General features: G+C 39.9%; 2 protein-coding genes across 7 annotated transcripts in view; both read right to left on the reverse strand.

The window, feature by feature from the left end:
- Positions 1-3,620: 3,620 nt before the first annotated feature.
- Positions 3,621-5,378, reverse strand: LOC104600952 (thaumatin-like protein). The gene is made up of 2 exons (XM_010264161.3): positions 4,827-5,378; positions 3,621-4,571 (listed from the first exon to the last, which is right to left on the reverse strand). The coding sequence occupies exons 1-2, from the start codon at positions 4,891-4,893 to the stop codon at positions 3,892-3,894; spliced, it is 747 nt and encodes a 248-aa protein (XP_010262463.1). The 5' UTR covers positions 4,894-5,378; the 3' UTR covers positions 3,621-3,891.
- A 2,610-nt stretch (positions 5,379-7,988) lies between these two features.
- LOC104601090 (protein ESMERALDA 1-like) overlaps positions 7,989-20,781 on the reverse strand; it is a 57,615-nt gene continuing 44,822 nt past the window's right edge. For 2 of the 6 annotated variants that reach the window (XR_016084071.1, XR_016084072.1), the window contains 2 exons: positions 8,750-8,972; positions 8,522-8,646 (listed from right to left, as the gene is read on the reverse strand). Coding sequence is in view for 2 of the 6 variants with exons in the window: in XM_088901291.1 (XP_088757417.1) it covers positions 8,484-8,646 (163 nt within the window). In the remaining 4 variants the exon portion in view is untranslated. Of the gene's footprint in view, positions 8,647-8,749; positions 8,973-20,781 lie in introns of all 6 variants that reach the window. The other 4 variants (XM_088901291.1, XM_010264403.2, XR_002023609.2 and 1 more) reach the window with 3 other exon arrangements.

A 20,781-nucleotide genomic window follows, 5' to 3' on the forward strand; every position in this document is an offset into this window, starting at 1 on the left:
ACATATCGATACTTTTATTATTTGGATGATCAAGATTAATAATATTGAAAGATTACTTTGATGGTCCAAATCCTTTTATTATTTTTTTGGTAGAAAAAGGAGAATTTTATTGAATGCTTCGGAGGATACATAGCAGGATAGTTAGCTATTTAATAGTTCCATGGCCAAGATTATTTGTAAACTAAAACTATTTGAACACCACTAAGATTTCTAAGATTTATTGACTGATCTGAACGCACAAATTCAATAATCTAGATCTTTGGTAACAAGATTTTGGATGAAAGTGTCGCCTTTAGTGATATTAATGGGTAAAGAAAAAACATTCCTAAAGTTAGAAAAATCTATCCCCTTGTCCAATATATATATATATATATATATATATATATATATATATATATATATATATATATTTATATACGGGGACCCGTGTGATGCATGGGAAAATATGAAAAATTAAATAATTTTATTTATTATTAATTAATTGATAAATTAATAATCAAAATTTGTTGTTAATTAATTAAAAGTATTCAAAGTTATTGTTAATATTTAATTAATAATTGTATTTTTAATTTAATATTGATTTACAAAAAATAATTATTGTGAATTTAATATGAACAAATATTTTTTAATAAATTTAATATTATTAATCATTTGTAGTAATTTTAATAACTTTTATTATTTTCATTATTTTTAAATGAAATTTTGATTGACTTTAAATAAATAAAAATAATTACAAAAACTAACATTTTTATTAATTTTTCTAACAATTAACAATTATACAGTAATGGCAATGGGGCGGGTTCAAAGCAGCGCACCCCATCCTTGTCCCCACCCCGTAGTCAAGACACTCTACCCCATCCCAACCTTGTCTCTAGTGTTAAGCGGGTTCAAGGCAAGGCACCCACTCCTTGTTAGGGACAGAGAATCCTCGAATTTCCCTTTGTCCTTAGTGTCAGATGAATGCACCTACTCCTCGTCAATCAAATATTCAATTTGATGACAAAAATGATCAAAAGGATATACTGAGTATTAGCCACATGGTAAATTTTTCTAAAAGTACACTAAATTGTCTATAATTTTATGAAAATTTTGAAAAAATTATTACATTTGCATTATTTTGAAAATTTATTCAAATTTATTTTAAAATTGTTATTAAATAATTTATTTTCTTTTAAATGGTTTACTTACAAAATTACATTAATTTATCTTATATTTTCTAATATAAACTAATAAATAATTTCCTCTTTCCAATATTATACTAATTTATCTTAATAATTTGTGTAATTATTGGTTTAAATTACAGTTTTCCCTTTCCTATACTCATTTATCTTTAACAATTTACAATGAAAATTACATAATTTTTCAAAAGTTTTCCAAAATCTATAAAATGTAAAAAAATTTCCAATATTTTTCAATAATTATTTAATACATTTTAAATAAACTCTCAAAAATTTTATCTTTATTTTCCAATATAAGTTCATTAATAATTTCATTCTCCAACATTATAATATTTTATTCCCCCATCTGCATTCGGTTATTAACTATAATAATAGCAATAACTAAAATTTCATACTTTTTGATAATTGTTAAATATAATTCTCAAATTTATTTAAATTAGTTAAAGAGATTTCAATTTATATAAAATGCTGTTAATTAACTTGAATATAATAGTATTTACCCAAAATACTTTAAAAAATCATGATGAGTTAAATAATAACAATATTTATTAATTTTTGATAATTTACTAATCATATTTATCAACTTTTGGTAATAGCACTATTAAATACTCATTGAATATGGGTTGGATTAATATTAACCATGTTTAACTATTTATTAATTAATATGAATATTTTAAATGAGAGAGTGGGCATAGATTGGGGAGAGATTTTAGGAATTGATAGGGGAGTAGGGTAACATGATACATTCATAATGGCTTAGAAGAGATACCTTAAGAAAGAGATTCTAGGATATTTTTAGATAGTTGGGTTAAGAAAGGTGACATGGCTTAATGAGAGTGGTAGGAAGGGGAAAGTAGAGAATCAACAAGAATGCAGGGTAGGGGTAATGGAGTAAGAATAGGCATGCTAAAGTAAACTGTCTTGCTATATAATTTACACTAAAAAATAAAAATAACACCTTTTTGTTAGTCAATAACCCAATAACCAAGATGATCACTTAGCATCCCTCAGATGAAAGGGATGGTTAATGGGCCCCACCTCATGTGCACCCTACTCTACCCCATTCCTGATTCTTCTATAATGTGTAATTGTGTATTTTGTGATACCGCATACAGGATTTTACCCGTATTTTTAGTTGTAGGTGAAGGGGAGAGGGTAAAAATAAATTGAGCCTATATCTAGTAGATCTACTGACTATAAGACCCTATAGTTGTACATGGGTAATGTCTTTGTACTTGATATTGTTATTCATTGTAGTGTCTTCACTATCTTGTGCACAGGATGTGGCCATCAGATACAAACTGGAGTGTATTGTGCACAGGATGTGTCCAGCATTCTGTGATCAGAAGATCCAAACTCATCAGGGATCCGGATCGGCTGGTTTAGTGCCCAAGTAAACAAGATTGTTGTAGGACCTTCATTAGATGCTTCTTGGCCTATGTTTCAAATAGGGGGGGGGATTTTGACTTTTTAGGTTGAGGGCACAGGCAGATGGATGTTGATTGTTGGACCTCCACTCAATGCCTTAATTCCTGTCCCATATTCCAGAGTCCAGACTTCCAGCTCCATATATGACCTACCAATTACCACAAGTATCAAAACCAAACCAAACCAACATAGCCATGTTTGTCATTGGGGTCCATTCAATGGTGGGTCCCAATTCCTAAAATGAGACAAATTACAAGTTAATGGCTTCAGACCGACCCAGATCACATCTCCACCATTTAAAAGTAAATCTTCGGCCATGTTTCATTTCACGGTCTTATTAGTAACTCCTCCTCGAGAGTTGAAACCCGTAATGGTAAATTGATAATGGCCCTCCCTACACCTTGCTCATGAACGGTGAACCTAACCAAAAATAAACTTGCTTGGGTAACTGGGCTTCTACATTGTTATTTGTTACTGCACTCGATCGGAGTCAGATGGTCAATTTGTCCTGCCTAGCTAGCTAGGAATCGACATTGGATGCTCTGAGAAGTCTCAACCCTCCTCACCCACCACCCAAACCCCATTGTGACTTCACTGTGAGGTGAGACAGTCGTCGATGCTGTCATCCCAAAGCACACTCACCCACCCACCTCCTCAGTCCTCAGTCCTTACCTCACCTCTGTCCACACTCCACACTGTTAGATCTCAGGAGCCCGGCCCCATCACATGATTCATCTGACATGCCCACCAGCTGTTGCTCACACGTCACACCACCACCCTTCCTGACCTGCCTTAGCCTGCCACAGGGAAAGAATCAACCCATGTTTTGGGTAGCTATTCTACAAAAGCCCCTTCAGCCGTTGGATTAATGCCATCAGATCGAATACATGATGGGCCAGGGATGTTTTATAAGTTATTGATTACACTCAAATCAGCTAGGTAAATGAACACATAATTCTTTCATCACTGATCATTATAAGCTAAGTAATATTAGAGAACTGAGACAAGTGGAAGTGGAGATGATAATTATAATACCCACTAGTAAAAGGGAGTAATAGAGGCTATTACTCTACTCAAATACATCTATAATAATGTCTGAATTAATTAAGGAAGTATAAGAATCTACTCTAGAGTCTAGTCTAGACTAAAAGTAAAAATATTGATCAAATTCAGCACGCATGGTTTCATATATAATATAGCTATTAGAGTAAATAAAACCAAGCTAAAAAGGAAAATTAGTGTCTTCGTGACATCAGTAGTGTATTGGAATTGGATTGGAGGATGACTAACGGTGAGGACAGAAAGTGACTAGGTAGCTCCCACCGCTGCAAGTGGCAATGCTAGTTGGGTCATCGTAGGCGTAGGAATAAGCCTTGGGACAAGCAGTCTTGAAGATCCTTGAGTATGCAGTGGGCTTGCATGACTGTGGGTTGCCGTAAGTCCCGGTGCAACAGTATTTGGGAGACTGGAATGCAAAGCAGGCGCTCTTACACGCCACCACTCGTCGGTTATCGTGAGACCTCACCTGCAACCCCACTGGGCACATCAGATTCAGATCGCTGACACAGCCCGCGTAGCTGCATTTCCCTTTTCCTCTAAATGGGGTGATGGAGATGGCCAGGTTGTAGCCGTCTACAAGGCTGACGTCGTAGAAATCTTGCTCGCCCAGTGTTATCTCCGCCAGGGTGGCTGGAGGTGCCCCACCCACACCATTGCAGTAGAGAGCCCCGCCACAGTCGCCGGTGGCGCAGTGGCCCCTGCCGGATCCGTCGAAGTAGCAATCTTGACGGCCCCAGATGCGGCCGGACCAACCGGCGGGGATTTTGAGGGAGTAGGCTTGGTTGGGGTTGAGTTTAAAGCCGCCCCGAGCAAGGATGGGCTTGCCTGCGCTTGGTTGAATGCCTGGCCATACTGGATGCGAGCATTTATTGTAGAGTGCAATTGTGGTTGCTGAGACCTCTACTACTGTTCATACAACACCACCATATATAAAATTAAGAATTTAGATAAACATATCTTGTTATTAGCTGTTCTTTCTAGCATAATACAATTAAAGACAGATTTTAAAGAAATAAGCTGTGTGAGAAGACCCAGATGCACAAGCAGCACATTTTCTCGTGTTAATGTTTCATTAACAAGAACCCAGTTACAGAGTTGAAATGAAAGAAATGATGAGACATCAAAGTATATAGTAGAGACATTGTGAGAGAAGAAGAGTACCTGAAATGTAGCAGAAGATAAGAGCGGAAAAGAGCAAAGCAAGGAGAGTTCTCAGCATCACTTCCATATATGGCTGAACTGCGATGCTGAAGGACTGAGTTCAGGCAATTGGAGGAGAAAGGTTGTCTTTCTTTGGTGTTGTGTCTGTCTCTCAGTCTCTCTGTCTGTAGATTAGACTAGAGTGGTTTTCATTTCATATATAGATTTATAAATAAAAGAGAAGGGCCAACCGGCCAAGGGTGGAAGGGGGAAGTGGGTGTTTGGATTGGTGGGAGGACTGAGGGAGAGAGAGAGAGCCCCTCTGCGTTCTGCCCTTGGGAGTGATAAAAGATAAAAGATTAAAACTTTAAAAAGGATGAAGAAATGGAGGAAAGGCTAATAAAAAAGATGAGAAATGGAGGGATCAAAAGGGTTCACCACTTCACCTCACCTCGGCTCTCTCCTCCATCTCTCTCAAGTTTCATCTTTAAGAAGAGAGAGAAATGCCGATAGGAGTCAGACTTTGGGACTGTGATCATGACAAAACTCACCATTATCGATGCTGTCAGAATGACAGTGGGGAAGGCTGTGTCTGCATTCAAAAAAATAATATTCGATTCACATTCCAATGACTCAATGGAATCACACACCGTGTCAGACTTCTTCAGAGCCGGGTTGGATCGGGTTGAATCAATACCCTCATCCGAACCGAACCCATTCAATTTGGGCAACTCGACTTGTATGCGATAATATTTCATAATAAAATACCCTTAATCATTTCATATCTGAGTGGAGTCCAAATTGCCCAAAAAATGAACCTTAACTTCTCCGGTTCTATATTAAATTTGCAATTTTCAATACTATCTTCAATTCTTCAACTCAACCCAACTCGATCCCATTTTTTCGAGTTGGGCTGGGGTTGAAGTTGGCCCAATTGAAGCTCTTGCACTTATACCACTGGTCAAAACTGTAACTGTGTTAAAACTTAAAAGTTTTCCTCTTTTCGACATACATGCGTTTATACTGGATACAGCCAAGCATCCATTAAGGCATTAACCATGACAAAAGATAAAGCTATAAAACACAATGGCGATAAGCACTGTAACTGGGCATGGCCCACCAATTAACTTTTTGTGTTGAGCAAAAGGCCCAGAAAATGGAGGGTCCAGATTGATGCATATGTCGGTGGACTGTGTACTGAAGGTGTTTAAACTTTAAAGCCATCAGGCCCATCGCATATCTTTTAGCCTTTAGGCCTTTAGCTCCATGAAACAAGCAAATAAGAAAAAAAAAAAAAAAAAAGAAAGAAAACCAATCCGAAAGCCCTACTCTCACACTTCCCGAGCTATCAAACTTGGGATGCAGAGATTCCATTGGCATAGTTGTCGTCTAATGAATCTACAGAGATCTACAAACTTTTAGGGTAATTAATTAAACTAATTAAATATATGTACATGTGATGAAGGTATATAGATCTGTTGTTAATAAATGAGAGCACAAGTTGATCAGGGAAAAATAAATTATAGTTATTGTACAGAGTTCATGTCTAGTCACGCTACTAGTACCATGTCCATATTGCCATTAAGCAAAAAAAGAAAAAAAAAAGGCTTGCAAAATTTATCCATAAAAGAAATAATTTAAGAGGAATAAATGCCAACTTTTTTTTACAAAGGTCCAATGTCCATGTGCAAGTGAGAAACCCTCAGACCTCAGTGGCTTCCAATCAAAGGACGTACATCACATGTAATAAAGCACAACCATGTGGATCAGGATCATCATCTAGCCTTGGGTTGAAGTGGGCCACATTCAGAGCATATGGGCTTTCAGAGGAAGTGAAGAGAAGGATCCCTTGTCTGGAGGATATTGATAATTAGGACAAAGCTCTTCATAGGCAGAACTATTGTAGATGCATGGATTCTAAATACCGACCCACATTCTCATTTAATGCCTGATTGTTTACATTTACAGTCTCGTGGCATTTGTACCAGATGTTGCTATGTAGCTTGGTCCCTTTTTTTTTTTTTTGGTATTTTTTTTTAAATATTTTATATTTTAAGGAGAATGACTGATCAGTCTAGAGCAGAATTTTGTAGTGGGGATGAATCCTGACCGTGAATTGATATCAAATTCACGGGCAGGATGTGTTTTATAGGAAGGGGCTATTAATAGATTATAAGAGGCTGTCACTCAGAATTTTGTATTGGGTTACGGAGTACTTAACCCTAATGGGCTATATAATGGGGATAGCTTAAGGTATAAATTTGGAGGATTTGGGTTAGGTTTTTGTTAAAATTTGAAAGGGTGAAGGATTTGATCCCCTACAATCAGCCAGAAACCCCACCAACTGGGTCATTTGTTGGTGGGGACAGGGGACAAAACAAGTGTCTATGGGGTGGAGACTGCACTTACATGGTATTGGGTTTTCTAGAAACAGGACATTGCTGCATCTCTTGACAGAAGTGCACAAATGTCTATTTCACCACTCATACAGTCATACTGTGATGGAAAAATAGGGCAGTGTTGTTATCTCTTGACGGAAGTGCATAAATGTCTATTTTGTCCCTAATTATTTTTCAAAATTTTAAAACATGGCAAACATGGTTATTCTGCTAATACCACGACCACAATGACCATTCTTTTGTAGTTGTTGGGAAAGACCAGAAGAGACGTAGATACTCCAATAAGTGTTTTCAATATCGTCAAAAACACCTCGGGTTCCGATGTAGCTGCATGCAGAATTTGTCAAAAATAACCTCATAAAGTCTGTTTTTGGCTGGATAGCCTATTCATTCTCGAGGACTTCTAGTCATTATGGAAGAGTGAACCCTAGACCTTGAGACCCTTCTAGTAAAATACTAACAATGGAGGTTGCGTAAATGCAGTTTCTCCTCGAAGAGTCATGACAGAAATGGCAAGACTGTTCAAATCCCTGCATCCAAGCATGCTCTTCATCTCTGTCAGATGAAATATGTAATTTAGCTTAAAGAAGTAGCAGTTGATTAGTTACATCTTTGAACCACACACACTATTCTTTTGGAGAATGGAGATCTTGACTTCTGGGCCACGCTACAGGTTACAGCTTATGAAGTTCAACTTATTGGATTAGACCCCACAGAAGGATAAAAAAAAAGAGAACAAATAAATAAATGAAAGAGGAAAATGTTACATTGAATAAGAAAAGATGGCCCCAGAAAAATTCAATCCCTTGATCCTCATACAATATACATGACGATGTATACAAAGGTAATTTTCAGTCTTATAGATGTGTGGTTCTCGTTCAAAACAATCAATATACAAGCACTAGAAAAAATTGGTGCATACAAAATGCATGTTTTGTTTGCTGCAGCATTGTTAACGGAAAAAAAAAATGCTGATTGTTCAGTTAGTTCCAGGGAAGCTGCAATGAAAGACTCTTCCTTTTTGCTTTTGTCCTCTTCCAACAGCATATACAATGGGAATGCAAACTCCTCCCTCCCCGAAAAAAGAATGTATGTCAGTATATGTGAGAGCAATGTGCTCTACAGCATCCCTGAATCTTGAAATTTTGACTGAGTGCTGCCTCTTGCCAAAAGGAAGAATGAAAGAATCATACCAGCAAAAAGAATGAGTCAATAATGAGATCTGCACACCATGTTACAGGAACAAAAAGGAATCCATCAAAATCTCATTTGAAGCAAATCAGGGAACTGATGACGATCTGACTTCTTCTGACTTGTTCATGCGGCACATGCAATCTGGGCATGGAAAGGTGTATGTCGAGTCATTTGGTCTTTTGAGCTCAATTCCTTTGGCATCACTCTGAGCCCGCATATTCAGCATATTGTGTTTGAAGGTCTTCCATCTGCAACATAATCCAGCAGCATAACACAGATGCTACACTTATTAATCATAAATAAATCTCCATAAGCAACTACTTGAAGAAATGATTAAAAAAATCACAGTACCAATTCTTCTGTCCAATAAATAAAATGGGCACCCATCCACAAAGACTTCATAGGTTCTTCTTCTTCTATTTGTAGTACTTTCTGGAATAGTATCATTTGGGATGATAATTTTACCTTTTAGTTATGCTTTCTTTTGGTCAATGGCCATCTTGCTATAACATCCAGGTGGGATATGTTCTTTTGCCCCATTTTCATCTTTATCAATACAATATTATCTCTTCACCTTTCAAAAAAATGTGGAAGAATGAGTATGCTGAGATGGATGAGTGGAAAAGCTAGAAAGGATAGGATCAGAAATGAAGCCATTCAAAGGAACCTAGGAGTAGCTCTAATAGGTGATAAAATGAAAGAAAGTAAACTATTATGGTTTGGACATGTGCATGGAAGACCATCAACAGCACCCATAAGGAAAAATGATTTATTGCAATTTGAAAGGGCTAACAGTAAACCAAAAAGAACATGGATCAAAGTAGTAAGAAATGATTTAAATGCTCATAATGTTACAATGGATATGACATTATCAGAACAGAATGGTGAAACAGGACTAATGTAACCAACCCCATATAGTTGGGATAAAGCTTGGATGATGATGAAGACGAGTGTATCAGAAAAAGGCAGTTCCAATGTATGTCAAACCTAACAAGACCACACTTACCTGGTTTGCATTTCATTTCTAGATGATATTTTGCAGTCAATAACACAAAATAAGGATTTTTTTTTTTTTGAGAGAGAGAAGGTAGAGTATGGTTGTATTAATGAAAGCAAAAGTTGTGTACAGCTAGTTGATGTACTCGGGCTATATAAAATATGCCCTATCAGAATATCCCACCTTTCTTTACAAAAAAGGTTTCCATGTACAAAAAAAGGAATTATATCCTGTATTATTAAAAAGATTATGACAAGCAAGCCAAGAAAACATTTTTCCCAGGGTTTTCTAAAAGACAGAATCCGTAAAGCTATTTTTGCTTTTAAAAATCTGTCCATTTCTCTCCTGCCATATGCACCAAAAAACCACAACTGGAATTTTATTCCAAACGAGTTTTTCCTCTTTCACTCAATCCTTCCACCCTCCATCCCCTTACAAACTCCTCTACTGATCCAGGACAGCAGCTTTGCACTTGTAATAAATGTAACATTCTGGCCCATAATTTATTAGAGAAACTGCAATGAAATAGGAGGTGGCTCACCGATTCCAACTATCCATCGCACAAAACATAATCAGCTGAATCCAATAGCATATCCTTCCATAAGAGATTGTCTCTGGTTTGTATTCTGTTTAGGTAAGCAGTCCATAAGAGATTTCTTCTGAACTGTGAAACCCAACCACGTTACTTCTTGCATCTACATAAAGTTTACAACTGTAACTTCTTTATCAGCCACCAATTCAAAAAGCAATGTTTTAAAATGCGGAAGCATGACATGATGTAACAAGTGTTCTGTTCGCCGCGCCATCAAGTGCCAACCACCGTGCCTACAGCTGCCACTCCAGCATCCAAGTGTGTGTCATGGGTGGGCTATGCATGTACTTTTGTATGGGGGATTGCCAATGGCAATATTGTAATACTGTAGTATGCTTTTTCACCTTTTTGATGTTTCTTATTGTCACTCCCCCAAAAGCTTAACGTACTCTTTGAGGGGAGGTAGGTAGTTGAGTGAGTCATGAGCATGTAAAGGTTAAGCATAAGATCCCCTCGACACTGAACTGTGTGCTTATGCTTGCCATCCATTAATGCAATACAAGTAGCCTTTTCTAATTCGTGTGCCATCTTTGTTGTCTTTTCTTGTGTTGTTGCTTGTTTCTTAGGCTTACTCGTCGCATTCGAGTGCCACACGGGGTCCCAACGACTACCCCCGTGACAGTTGGTATCAGAGCAGGAGCTCCTACACACACTCTGGACCTTGTCCTCGTCCCTACATCAACACAATGAAGAGCAACCGTGGCATTGCCGATGACACACCACATGGGCGGCTTCAAGCCCACGACACTGATGAAGCTCCACTTGACGAACCTACCAAGACACAAGCCCCAAAGGGCCGTACAACTAAAGCTAGCAAGCACGACAAATCAGTCGACCAACTAGCTACCGTGGACATGCACCTCCTATGTTGCGAGGTGATAGTGGGAGAAACCCGAGATCGGGTTGATGAACTCCACCTCAACCTAGAGACGGTTGAGAATGCAGCGGTGGAGCTAGAAGGACGTTTCAATGGCGCCTTCAGAGACATGCACACCACCATACAAAATTCGGGAGCTGGGCCTTCCCAAAGCAGCCTAAAGGGCTTGCTAGACAGATTTCAAGCGCAATTGGATGAGATGAGAGATGAGAAGACTCTCCTAAAAAGGGCAGTGGCCAACACACCTAGCACTCCCTCCACCCTAGCTTCCATGAACATCAAGATCCGAGAGCCAACACCTTACTCGGGTGCTCGGGATGCTAGGGAGCTTGACAATTTCTTGTGGCAATTGGAGCAATATTTCTCCGCCACTGGCATCATTGACAACCAAACTCAGGTACGTACAGCTGCTATGTATTTGACTGATATCGCAATGTTATGGTGGCATAGGTGTTGCCAAGACATTGAACGTGGAACCCGCATCATCGACACCTGGGTTGGATTCAAGCGTGAGATCAAGCGGCAGTTCTACCCAAAAAATGTGGAGTACATGGCATGCCGAAGAATGAAGAATCTCAGACACCAAGAATCACTACATGACTATGTCTAGGAGTTTTCGGCCTTGACGCTGGAGATTTCTGACATGTCGGACAAGGATCTCCTGTTCAATTTCATGGATGGTCTCAAGCCATGGGCTGAGCTCGAACTCCAACGACGCGGGGTTGAGGACCTCGCCACCGCCATGGCCGTAGCTGAGCAGTTTGTTGATCTGAGAACACCTAAGGAAGATGTGCAAAGACCATCCAGCCCAAGTACCATGAGTCTAAGTGGGGGAGATCAACAATCAACCTCTATGAAGGAGAAGCCAGTGCCCGCGGACAAGCCCTACAATTACCAACATGGGAAGAAGCCACAAGGAAACCCAAGCTATCAGGGCCACCAATCCACTAGGAGACCTCCTCCTGCGCCTTGTTACCTTTGCAACGGGAAGCATTGGACGAGTGACTGTCCAACCCGAAAGAAAATAACTGCCCTCATCGCCAAACTCAGTGACAGTGAAGAGAGCAATGAGGAAAAACCCACAGCGGCGCCAAGAGTAAGCGCCCTCCAACTCATCAACGCCATGGTCAAGAAAGAGGCCACATCCAAGCGGCCCACCAAAGCCCACAAGGGGCTGAGTTATGTAGACATCACCCTCGGCGGGAGGCCGACCCAAGCCTTGGTGGACACTGAGGCCACCCACAACTTCATTTCGCTTGCGGAGGCAAAGCGACTCGGCATGACCACCACCAAACAAACTGGGTGGGTCAAGGCTGTCAACTCCGGGGCCAAAAAAGTAGAGGGCACGGCCCGTGGAGTAGAACTCCGAGTTGGACCATGGAAAGGACCCATCAATCTATCTGTGGTTCCCTTGGATGATTTTCAGGTTGTTCTTGGAGTGGAGTTCCTCACGCAGGCGGAAGCAGCACTTATGCCACACATCAACAGTTTGCTTATCCTGGACGAACACTCCCCTTGCATGGTTCCTGTCTCATCAGCCTTGCAGATACTTGGGAAGCAGCTTTCAGCCTTGTAGTTGTACCAAGAAACCAGCAACCGTGAAGACAACACTACGTCAACAAGGAAGAACCCCTGTCAAGTACCTCACATCGACACTGGAACTGGTTGGGAAGTCGTCACCAGGAAGAAGTCACCTCCAAGACAGTTCCATTTCCAGCGCCAACGCCAATGCCAGCGCCCAAGTCAACATCAGCATCAACATCAGCTTCAACACCAACCACATCAGCAGAAGTTGACTTCGCAGCAGAAGCCGCAAGCGCCCGCAATTGGTGGGCCCAACAGAAGAAGACCCAAGGCCGTGTCAAACCTTGCCCACATCTACTACCGCAACCACCGGGGAGAGCGAGTGCCACCCAAGCCATTTAGGGACCACATTCACAACATCCCTCAAGATAAATCCTGTAGTAGCCTTGTGAGTCACCCTTGGGGAAAATTGCATGGGAACCAACACCCTAACAATCCAAAATACCATTTTGACCCAGCCTTGGCCACCAACTTTCCTACCACCATCAGGAACAAGTCAAAATCCTACCTTGAAGCAGCCAAGCAGGGACTTAACTTAGGGACTAGCCATAGGTTTTCCCACCATCAAGAACATCCACTAGCAATCTACCCAACCTACTATCTGGGCCTTGGAAGAAACCCGGTTCGTGGAGCAGTCGAAGAACCTTCCTTCACCAACAACAAGTTCAAGCCTCAAGCAGAAGCTAGTCTTCGAGGACGAAGACTGAATTGAGTGGGGGAGACTGTAACAAGTGTTTTGTTCGCCGCGCCATCAAGTGCCAACCACCATGCCTACAGCCGCCACTCTAGCGTCCAAGTGTGTGTCATGGGTGGGCTATGCATGTACTTTTGTATGGGGGATTGCCAATGGCAATATTGTAATACTGTAGTATGCTTTTTCACCTTTTTGATGTTTCTTATTGTCACTCCCCCAAAAGCTTAACGTACTCTTTGAGGGGAGGTAGGTAGTCGAGTGAGTCATGAGCATGTAAAGGTTAAGCATGAGATCCCCTCGACACTGAACTGTGTGCTTATGCTTGCCATCCATTAATGCAATACAAGTAGCCTTTTCTAATTCGTGTGCCATCTTTGTTGCCTTTTCTTGTGTTGTTGCTTGTTTCTTAGGCTTACTCGTCGCATTCGATTGCCGCACGGGGTCCCAACGACTACCCCCGTGACAGTGAGGCATTCCACTACCTGGAGGCGTGAGGTGTACATAGTTTAGGATGTAAGAGGCATAGACCTCCTTAAGAGGAGGGGAATGGGGAGGAAGAAGAGGAAGGAGGATTTCAATCTTGTTTTTTCTTTTTTCTTTTTTTTTTCTGTTTTTTATGAAAGATGTCTTATATTAAGAAGGGGCTCTACCCTCCCCAAATTTTCTTTCCCCTTCTATTTCCTTCCCTTCCCTTCCCTTATTCTTTTCTTTCTTTTCTCTTTTTTATCTTCTCTTTTGTAATTTTTCTTTCCCTTCCTTTTCTTTTCCTTTCCTTTCCTTTCTTTCTTTTCTTCTCACACCATCCGGTTCACTCCTCTCACACCTTTTAAAACACTGTTAAAAAGTTTCAGACAGACAGATATCTTTCCCCGCACCAAACATCCTTCCAAAATTTCAAACTCTCCCCATTTACTATCTTGAACCTTACTCCCTTTCTCAATTCCTTTCCAAATTTAGCACCTGTAGGATTGATTGAAGGTTCCCGAATCCCACCCGAGTTTCCTTCTCCATATGAGGAAAAGCTGACACTTAAACTGCCAATTTCTGCCCTAGGATTAGTTGTACCTTTTGTTCCATCAACCGCTCTATTTATCCATTTTGTAGAACAAATTTGAGCGCCAAAAGGTGCCTAACCATTTGAATTTGGAAATCTATAAAGGCTGACCACATGATTGTAAACAAATTTTTTGGATTTCAAACACAAGTTGCTTGAGTTTGCCTTCAGGCGTTCTATCCTTTTCTTCTTTCGTTTGACTTATTTAGAACCACAGAGAACCCCAAAACCCTTAGTTTTCTCTGTGTTTAGAAGCTTAGGTCACTCCCATGACGTGTTGCAAAACCTAGTGGTAGTTTTTACCACTGCTGTGAATGGTGTCACGATGGCTCAAAGAGGCCAGCCTTTTATCAATTCTTTCTATAATTGGCTCCCAATTCCCTTTTGTTTTGGAATTACACCTTGCACCCAGAGGCATTCCCAAGTATTTCAAGGATAGCTTTCCCACTTTACACCCCCACACTTCCGCCCATTGAACTAGCTGCTGCACTTACCCCAAAGCCACTAGCTCACTTTTATGCATATTGATTTTCAGCCCCAATACAATTTCAAACCATATAAGCACAGCCATTACATATTGCAACTGTTCTGGTGATGTGTCGCAAAATAAAGTGTATCATCAGCATATTGCAATAAAGCTACCTGTACCCTCTCATTTCCAACCGCAAAACCTTCTATGAGTCCTCCTATAGTGGCCCTTTTTACCATTCTACTAAGAGCTTCCACACGTATGGATAGAAACAGGAAAGTGGATCCCCTTTCTTATTCTCATATTTCTGAAATTTCCACATGCTCTTTCATTCATCAGTATTGAGAAAGAGGGACTGAGGGAATAGTAACAAATACCTTCATCCAATTCCTCTATTTAGAGCCAAAATAAGATAAAAGCGTGACAAATACTTTTCCTGAGTATCGGAAATGTGCCAATGAGCCAGTAGTTAAGCTGGTCACTTGGCACCCCCTCCAGTTTGGAGGTGCAGGATCAATGGGCCTCATGTGCACCCTGCTTTGCCCCACCTTGATTCCCCTGTAATATGTAGTGTATAATACCTAAAAGTGGACTATGAAAAGTGTCATTTCAGTTTGTCTAGGGCCATAAATGAGTTAAGCTAGTTCTAGTGTTTTAAAAGCAAGTAGTGTAAAGCACAAGCGGTTCCTAAAGCCTTAAGACTCCAGGTGCAAGGCGAGCTTGACACTAGAAAAAAAGTGAGGTGCCACTTTTGGGAAAAAAATGGTTAAAGAAAATATAAGAACATGCAAATCCAATTTCTAAAAGAAATAACATATTTCCAAAAGCTATTAGCTATACTAGTTAGGTCATCATGTTGTTAATATTACATTTCTAGCCATATAGGCCTAAATCCCACATGAGTTGAAACGTTTAAACTTCAAACACATTCCTACAATCTACAATATAGTAAATTGCAAATTAAAACATCAAACTCAAGGTAAATTCATTAGAATCTAGCAACAAAACGGGTGAGGTGCACATGGGCTCAGGTATAGCACATTCCACAAAATGAGCCTTGCCTATGAGCTGAGGTGCAACTTTTAAACACTGGCTAGCTCACCTTATTCTTGAACCCAGCCAGTTTGAGCTGAGACTGAACCTGAACTTCATTTTGGGGTTTACAAGATGAGCTTGTTTGATCAGAGAATTGAGCTCATATGCCAAACAAGGCTGAGAATTGAGTATGTTCTATGTATATGTGTATGTATAAATACAATGTTATTAAGAATCGGCTTTTTAATTTTGATATCTGGTGCTGAGTCTGCCCAATAACTTCAAAGATATGAACTGAATTTAAGCGAGCCAAGCTGATAGAAAATGAGCTTCTGAGAAGCCAAGACTGAGCTGGGAAAAGTATGGCTTAACTTGGCTTTTTCAAACCTAGTTTTGTTGCCAAATACTTTCACAAGGTTTAGAATGTCAATTCATCTCTCAATATAATTTTATTACATAGACACCAAGGAAGGGTTAGTAATGGTGCCCTTCTTGCAATGTGAAAAAGATAAAGGTAGAATTATGTTGAAAATATCGGGAATACCTTTTAATCAGTTGATGGAACTTGTTTTTAATAAAATTGCAGTTGCCTATGGAGGGGTGCTTGGAGCAGTAAACACTCAAAATTTACACACGGCAAAGATCAAGATTTTTGGAGCAAAATTGGAGAATATCCCTCAACTAATGGAGTTGCTTGTTGATCAGCCATGGAGCAAAGTATGGTTAGTGTTGGAAGTTGAAGCAATGCTTTGGAGCAATGAGCAGGATGTTAAAGATGATGATGACATGGCAAGGGTGGAGGCCACGTGGAAGAAAAGGAATGGGGGTATTGAACGATGTGTGGGAAGGTAAAATAGGAGAAAATGAATAGGCATGCAAAGGGAAAGGAACGACACAGCTCAAAACTTTTTTAAACAAATCCAATGGTGGGTTACATGGAGGTGGTAAAAAGAAGGGTAAAAGAGGGAGGTTAATCATAAATACTTGTACCTCCCCTCTAGTTTCTCACAGGACTAAAACCTCTTCTCCCTTCTTTATTCTTTAAATTTTTAAAGAAAACCACCAAAAGAATAACACAGGATAGAACCAGGACGTGATGGCCCTATTGATGAATGAGGTACTTATAAATATAACTGTAAACAAAGTGATAAAAGAGAAAATTTAACCCTACAAGATCACAACAACAATCGGATCCTCTGTCCTCTGATAATTGTTCTGTTTTGGGCTCCTCTGCTTTGTCATCATCATTGTTGGTTTTGAATTTGATGGAAATTGAGTGGAGGGATTGATGAAGGTGAAGAACAAGTCTGGGTGTTAACAAACAAATTGGACTGTCAGGGTTCAAGTGCTGGTGCAGAAGTCTGCAGAGAGCACAGGTACCCAAAGATGCACACCTGTATTTTACTTCAAGGTTACGAGTTGCAATGCAATTGCCAAGGCTAACCCTCTGGTATGACGGTTTATGGAACTATGGATGGGTGTTGGCTGGTGCTTTGAGGTCACATTCTGTTCTGGGAGGTTGGGATTCTTCTGTTGTGGTGGTGGTGCTCCACCTCTTGATTTTTTCAATGTAAATGTGGTCTTTCTTGTTCTGTGAAGTTCTCTTCCTTCTTCCTGCAACTATGGGATTAAAAAAGAAGAAATAGATGGGACTTGGGAGAGAAAAGATAGAGCTCATTAGTGATCAGGATTTTTGACGAAATAAAATGCAGACGGTCCATCAGTCCCAATGGCAAGAAAATGGTTCTTGAACATAGAGGAGGAATACACTCTCAGGATTTGGGTGGTTTTCCTGAATCATGGCCAAAGGATTACAAAGGGCAAATTTGGGGTTTTAAAAAATTTTCAGCCACATTTTATATCACATACAAATGGATCTTGATAATTTGCAAACAGTGGGGAGGTCTTTGTCCAGTGACCTCACCCAACAAGGGAAGTATCAATCCAATTTGAAAAGAGAGGGGAAGTCATAGTATTTAGCATAAATATCAGGGGATGTTTAAGTCTTTTACCCTATAAAGAAAAACCAAGTTGTTTCAGGTGTGGGGACCACAAAATGTTACTGAACTGGTGAAGAGGTGGGCCAGTCAAGCAGCTGAGGGTGGCTCGCATGATAACTTAAGTACTCATGTGGGGTGACTGAAAAGGGGTCAATGGGAGACGATAACAAATGTCTATCATCATCTGACCCAATGTTGATCATGAAAAAAAAGGATAAATCAGTACCAGTGGTCAACTGGTACTGAAATTGATTCTATGCCAAGTTGCAAAGCATGAGCACCCTAATCTGTGGAATTCGAGAAACAGAGATGATCGCAATGATGAGGCAAGTAATCAAGGATGGATTAATTTGCAATACAAGATGGAGAAGAAGAAAGTAGTTAAGATGATGAACCAAGTGTTGGTAGCGCAAATGTAACGGAACATAAATTGGTGGACCAAATTCAAGACTACAATTTGGAAGGTTTATTTGGTAATGTAGGCCAAGAGATTCACACTGAGGTGATTGAAGTTGATTGACAAAGGCAAGAGGAAGAAGCATTGGTCAAAAGCTGGATAATGTGAAGTAGGGAAGCACCAAGCTCCCAAAAGAGGAGGAAATTTACTTAAATCAGGGATGAATGCTGGGTGTACAGATGGTGGTAGAGGAGTCTTGCCAGGAGATAAACACTGAGAGAACAGCGGGAGATAAAATGCCAGTCAGGTCAAATTTTCTAGACCACTATGGAACCCTTTTTCTGTATAAAAGGCTAACAACTTGGTAGGCAACACTAACAATCTGGAGGAAGAAAACAGAGCAGCTATGGAGTCTCCAACTACAACTGATTTCATTAAACAGAAAGAGTCTTGTGGCTTGTGCAGATAATCCAGCATCCAAAACTTTATCTTATCAAATTATCCCATTAGGGAAGAATTGGTATAAGTGAGAAGTAGTAGGGGAGGGAGAAATGGAGGATAAAAATAGTAGCAGCATGGATATAAGAGAGGAATTAGGGGAAATTAACCATGATAAGGGCAGCAAGTTAGTAATGTAATGGAAGAAAATCAAGGGGAAACTAGCGGAGAGGAGGGAAGTAAGAATGAGCACAATATTCAGGCAAGGGAAGAGCAAGAGGTTTGCAATGAAAATGTAGATAATGAAGGGCAGAGGCCTATCGAAGAAGTATCTGGTAGGATGGGGTTATAGGTTAGCACCCCAAAGGAAGTTAGAGTTTATTTTAGGAAAAAATGAGGAAGGAAAGTGGAAGAAGAGAAAGATAATAGAGAGACTTAAGTTCAATGTAGAGGATGATAAGGAATTTTGATCAAGAGAAAGAAAAACAGAAGAAAGGAGATGGAGGAGAAAAGAGAGAAGAATGTTTTTAGAGTCAAAATCTTGGTTGGCGATGCCAGTCCATCTATTTAAATATTAGGGCGACCGTACAATATAAAAAGAATGGAAAAGACAAAAGTGCCCTTGCGGCACATAGCTAATATTACATCACTCCCCCTCAAGTTGGGGCATAGATATCAATCATCCCTAACTTGTCATAAAGGTTATAGTGCCGCATGGAGTTTTATCCTTTGGTAAGGATGTTTGCAAGTTGTTCTTCAGAGCTGATGTAGGGAGTGCATACTTCTCCTTTCTCTAATTTCTCCATGATGAAGTGTTTATCAACCTCAATGTGTTTAGTTCTATCATGGAGAACAGGATTGGCTGCAATGTTGATAGCAGCCTTGTTATCACAATAGAGTGACATAGGATCATTTAGAGGAAAACCCAATTCACCTAGGAGATTTTTTATCCATAGTAGTTCTGCCACACCGACACACGGCCCTGTATTCTGCTTCTACACTAGATCTGGCCACCACACTTTGTTTCTTACTCCTCCAAGTAACAAGATTTCCCCCAACAAAGGCACAATAGCCACTAGTGGATTTCCTATCATTCACAGAACTGGCCCAATCTGCATCAATGTAAACCCCAACCTCTCGTATGCCCATGCTTCTTGAATAGGAGACCTGTCCTAGGGAATTTCTTTAGGTATCTAAGAACTCTGTCTAGTGCCTCTAAGTGTGCAGCCTTGGGAGCATGCATGAACTGGTTAAGGACTCTCACTGAATACGCAATGTCAGGTCTTACCATAGATAGATACAGAAGTCTGCCCACTAACCTTTGGTACTGCTTTGTGTCTACTATGGGCTCATCATTGCAGTCCCCAAGCCTGTGATTTACATCTATAGGAGTGTTGGTTGGTTTTGCTCCAAGCTTTCCCATATCTTTCAAGAGATCCAGGGTGTATTTCCTTTAGGAGATGAAAATACCTAGTGTTTTAAAGGTGCAAGGCACAAGACGAGGCACGCCTTTTTGAAGCAAGGTGCAAAAATAAAAAAAATGCCAAAAAATGCAAAAAAATAAAAAATATTAAGCATAATATTAATAAAAAATATAAACTTCGAATTTTAAAATAAATGTTTTAAAAAACCTATTATCTAAAATTAAAATACATAAACATAACATGTAAAGCATATTCAAATGTGAATTTAAAAATAAAATCAAACATATAAAACATTTTCAAGCATGTAAACCCACAATCTCTTTTTTCCTCAATTGCATATTGATCTCCTCCTTCATTGCATTTATCCACTCAAGTACAAGTAAAGCTTCTGCGAAATTCTTAGGAAGGGGAACAATGTCAATAGTAGAGAGGAAAGCACGAAAAGAGGGTGAAATATTCTCATAGGACAAGAAATGAGCCATTGGGTGGTGTGTGGTGCATTATCCCCTTCCTCTTTTGCAATAGGAAGGTCTAGATCACAATTGGAGGTGTCAATATCAATAGGTTCAGGAATGTCAACTAGAACAATAGTACCTGGATGTGGTGAGGGATTCAACCCCTGGGAATCCGATGGCATAGGTCGCACAGCTTCAGGATGCTCTGTATCTATTGAACTTTGTTGACCTCGGCCTTGGATTTTGTACCACTATCTACGAAAGACTCGAAATGGAGGAGGGCCAAGAGGAGAAGGCAATAAGACTTGTTTTTGTTTCTCATCACTTGAACTCTCCCCTTGAGGAGAAGCACAAAAGATGTTGAAGG

This window comes from Nelumbo nucifera, chromosome 3 (genome assembly GCF_055504915.1).
Source record: "Nelumbo nucifera cultivar China Antique chromosome 3, China Antique-T2T, whole genome shotgun sequence".
In the NCBI taxonomy this organism is placed as follows: domain Eukaryota; kingdom Viridiplantae; phylum Streptophyta; class Magnoliopsida; order Proteales; family Nelumbonaceae; genus Nelumbo; species Nelumbo nucifera.

What these genes read in the sequence shown, in the direction of transcription:
- LOC104600952 (XM_010264161.3), bottom strand. Translation starts at nt 4,893, where the DNA reads ATGGAAGTGATGCTGAGAACTCTCCTTGCTTTGCTCTTTTCCGCTCTT. An exon ending in TATCTTCTGCTACATTTCAG is followed by an intron (nt 4,572 to 4,826) that starts GTACTCTTCTTC and finishes TTGTATGAACAG; the next exon opens with TAGTAGAGGTCTCAGCAACC.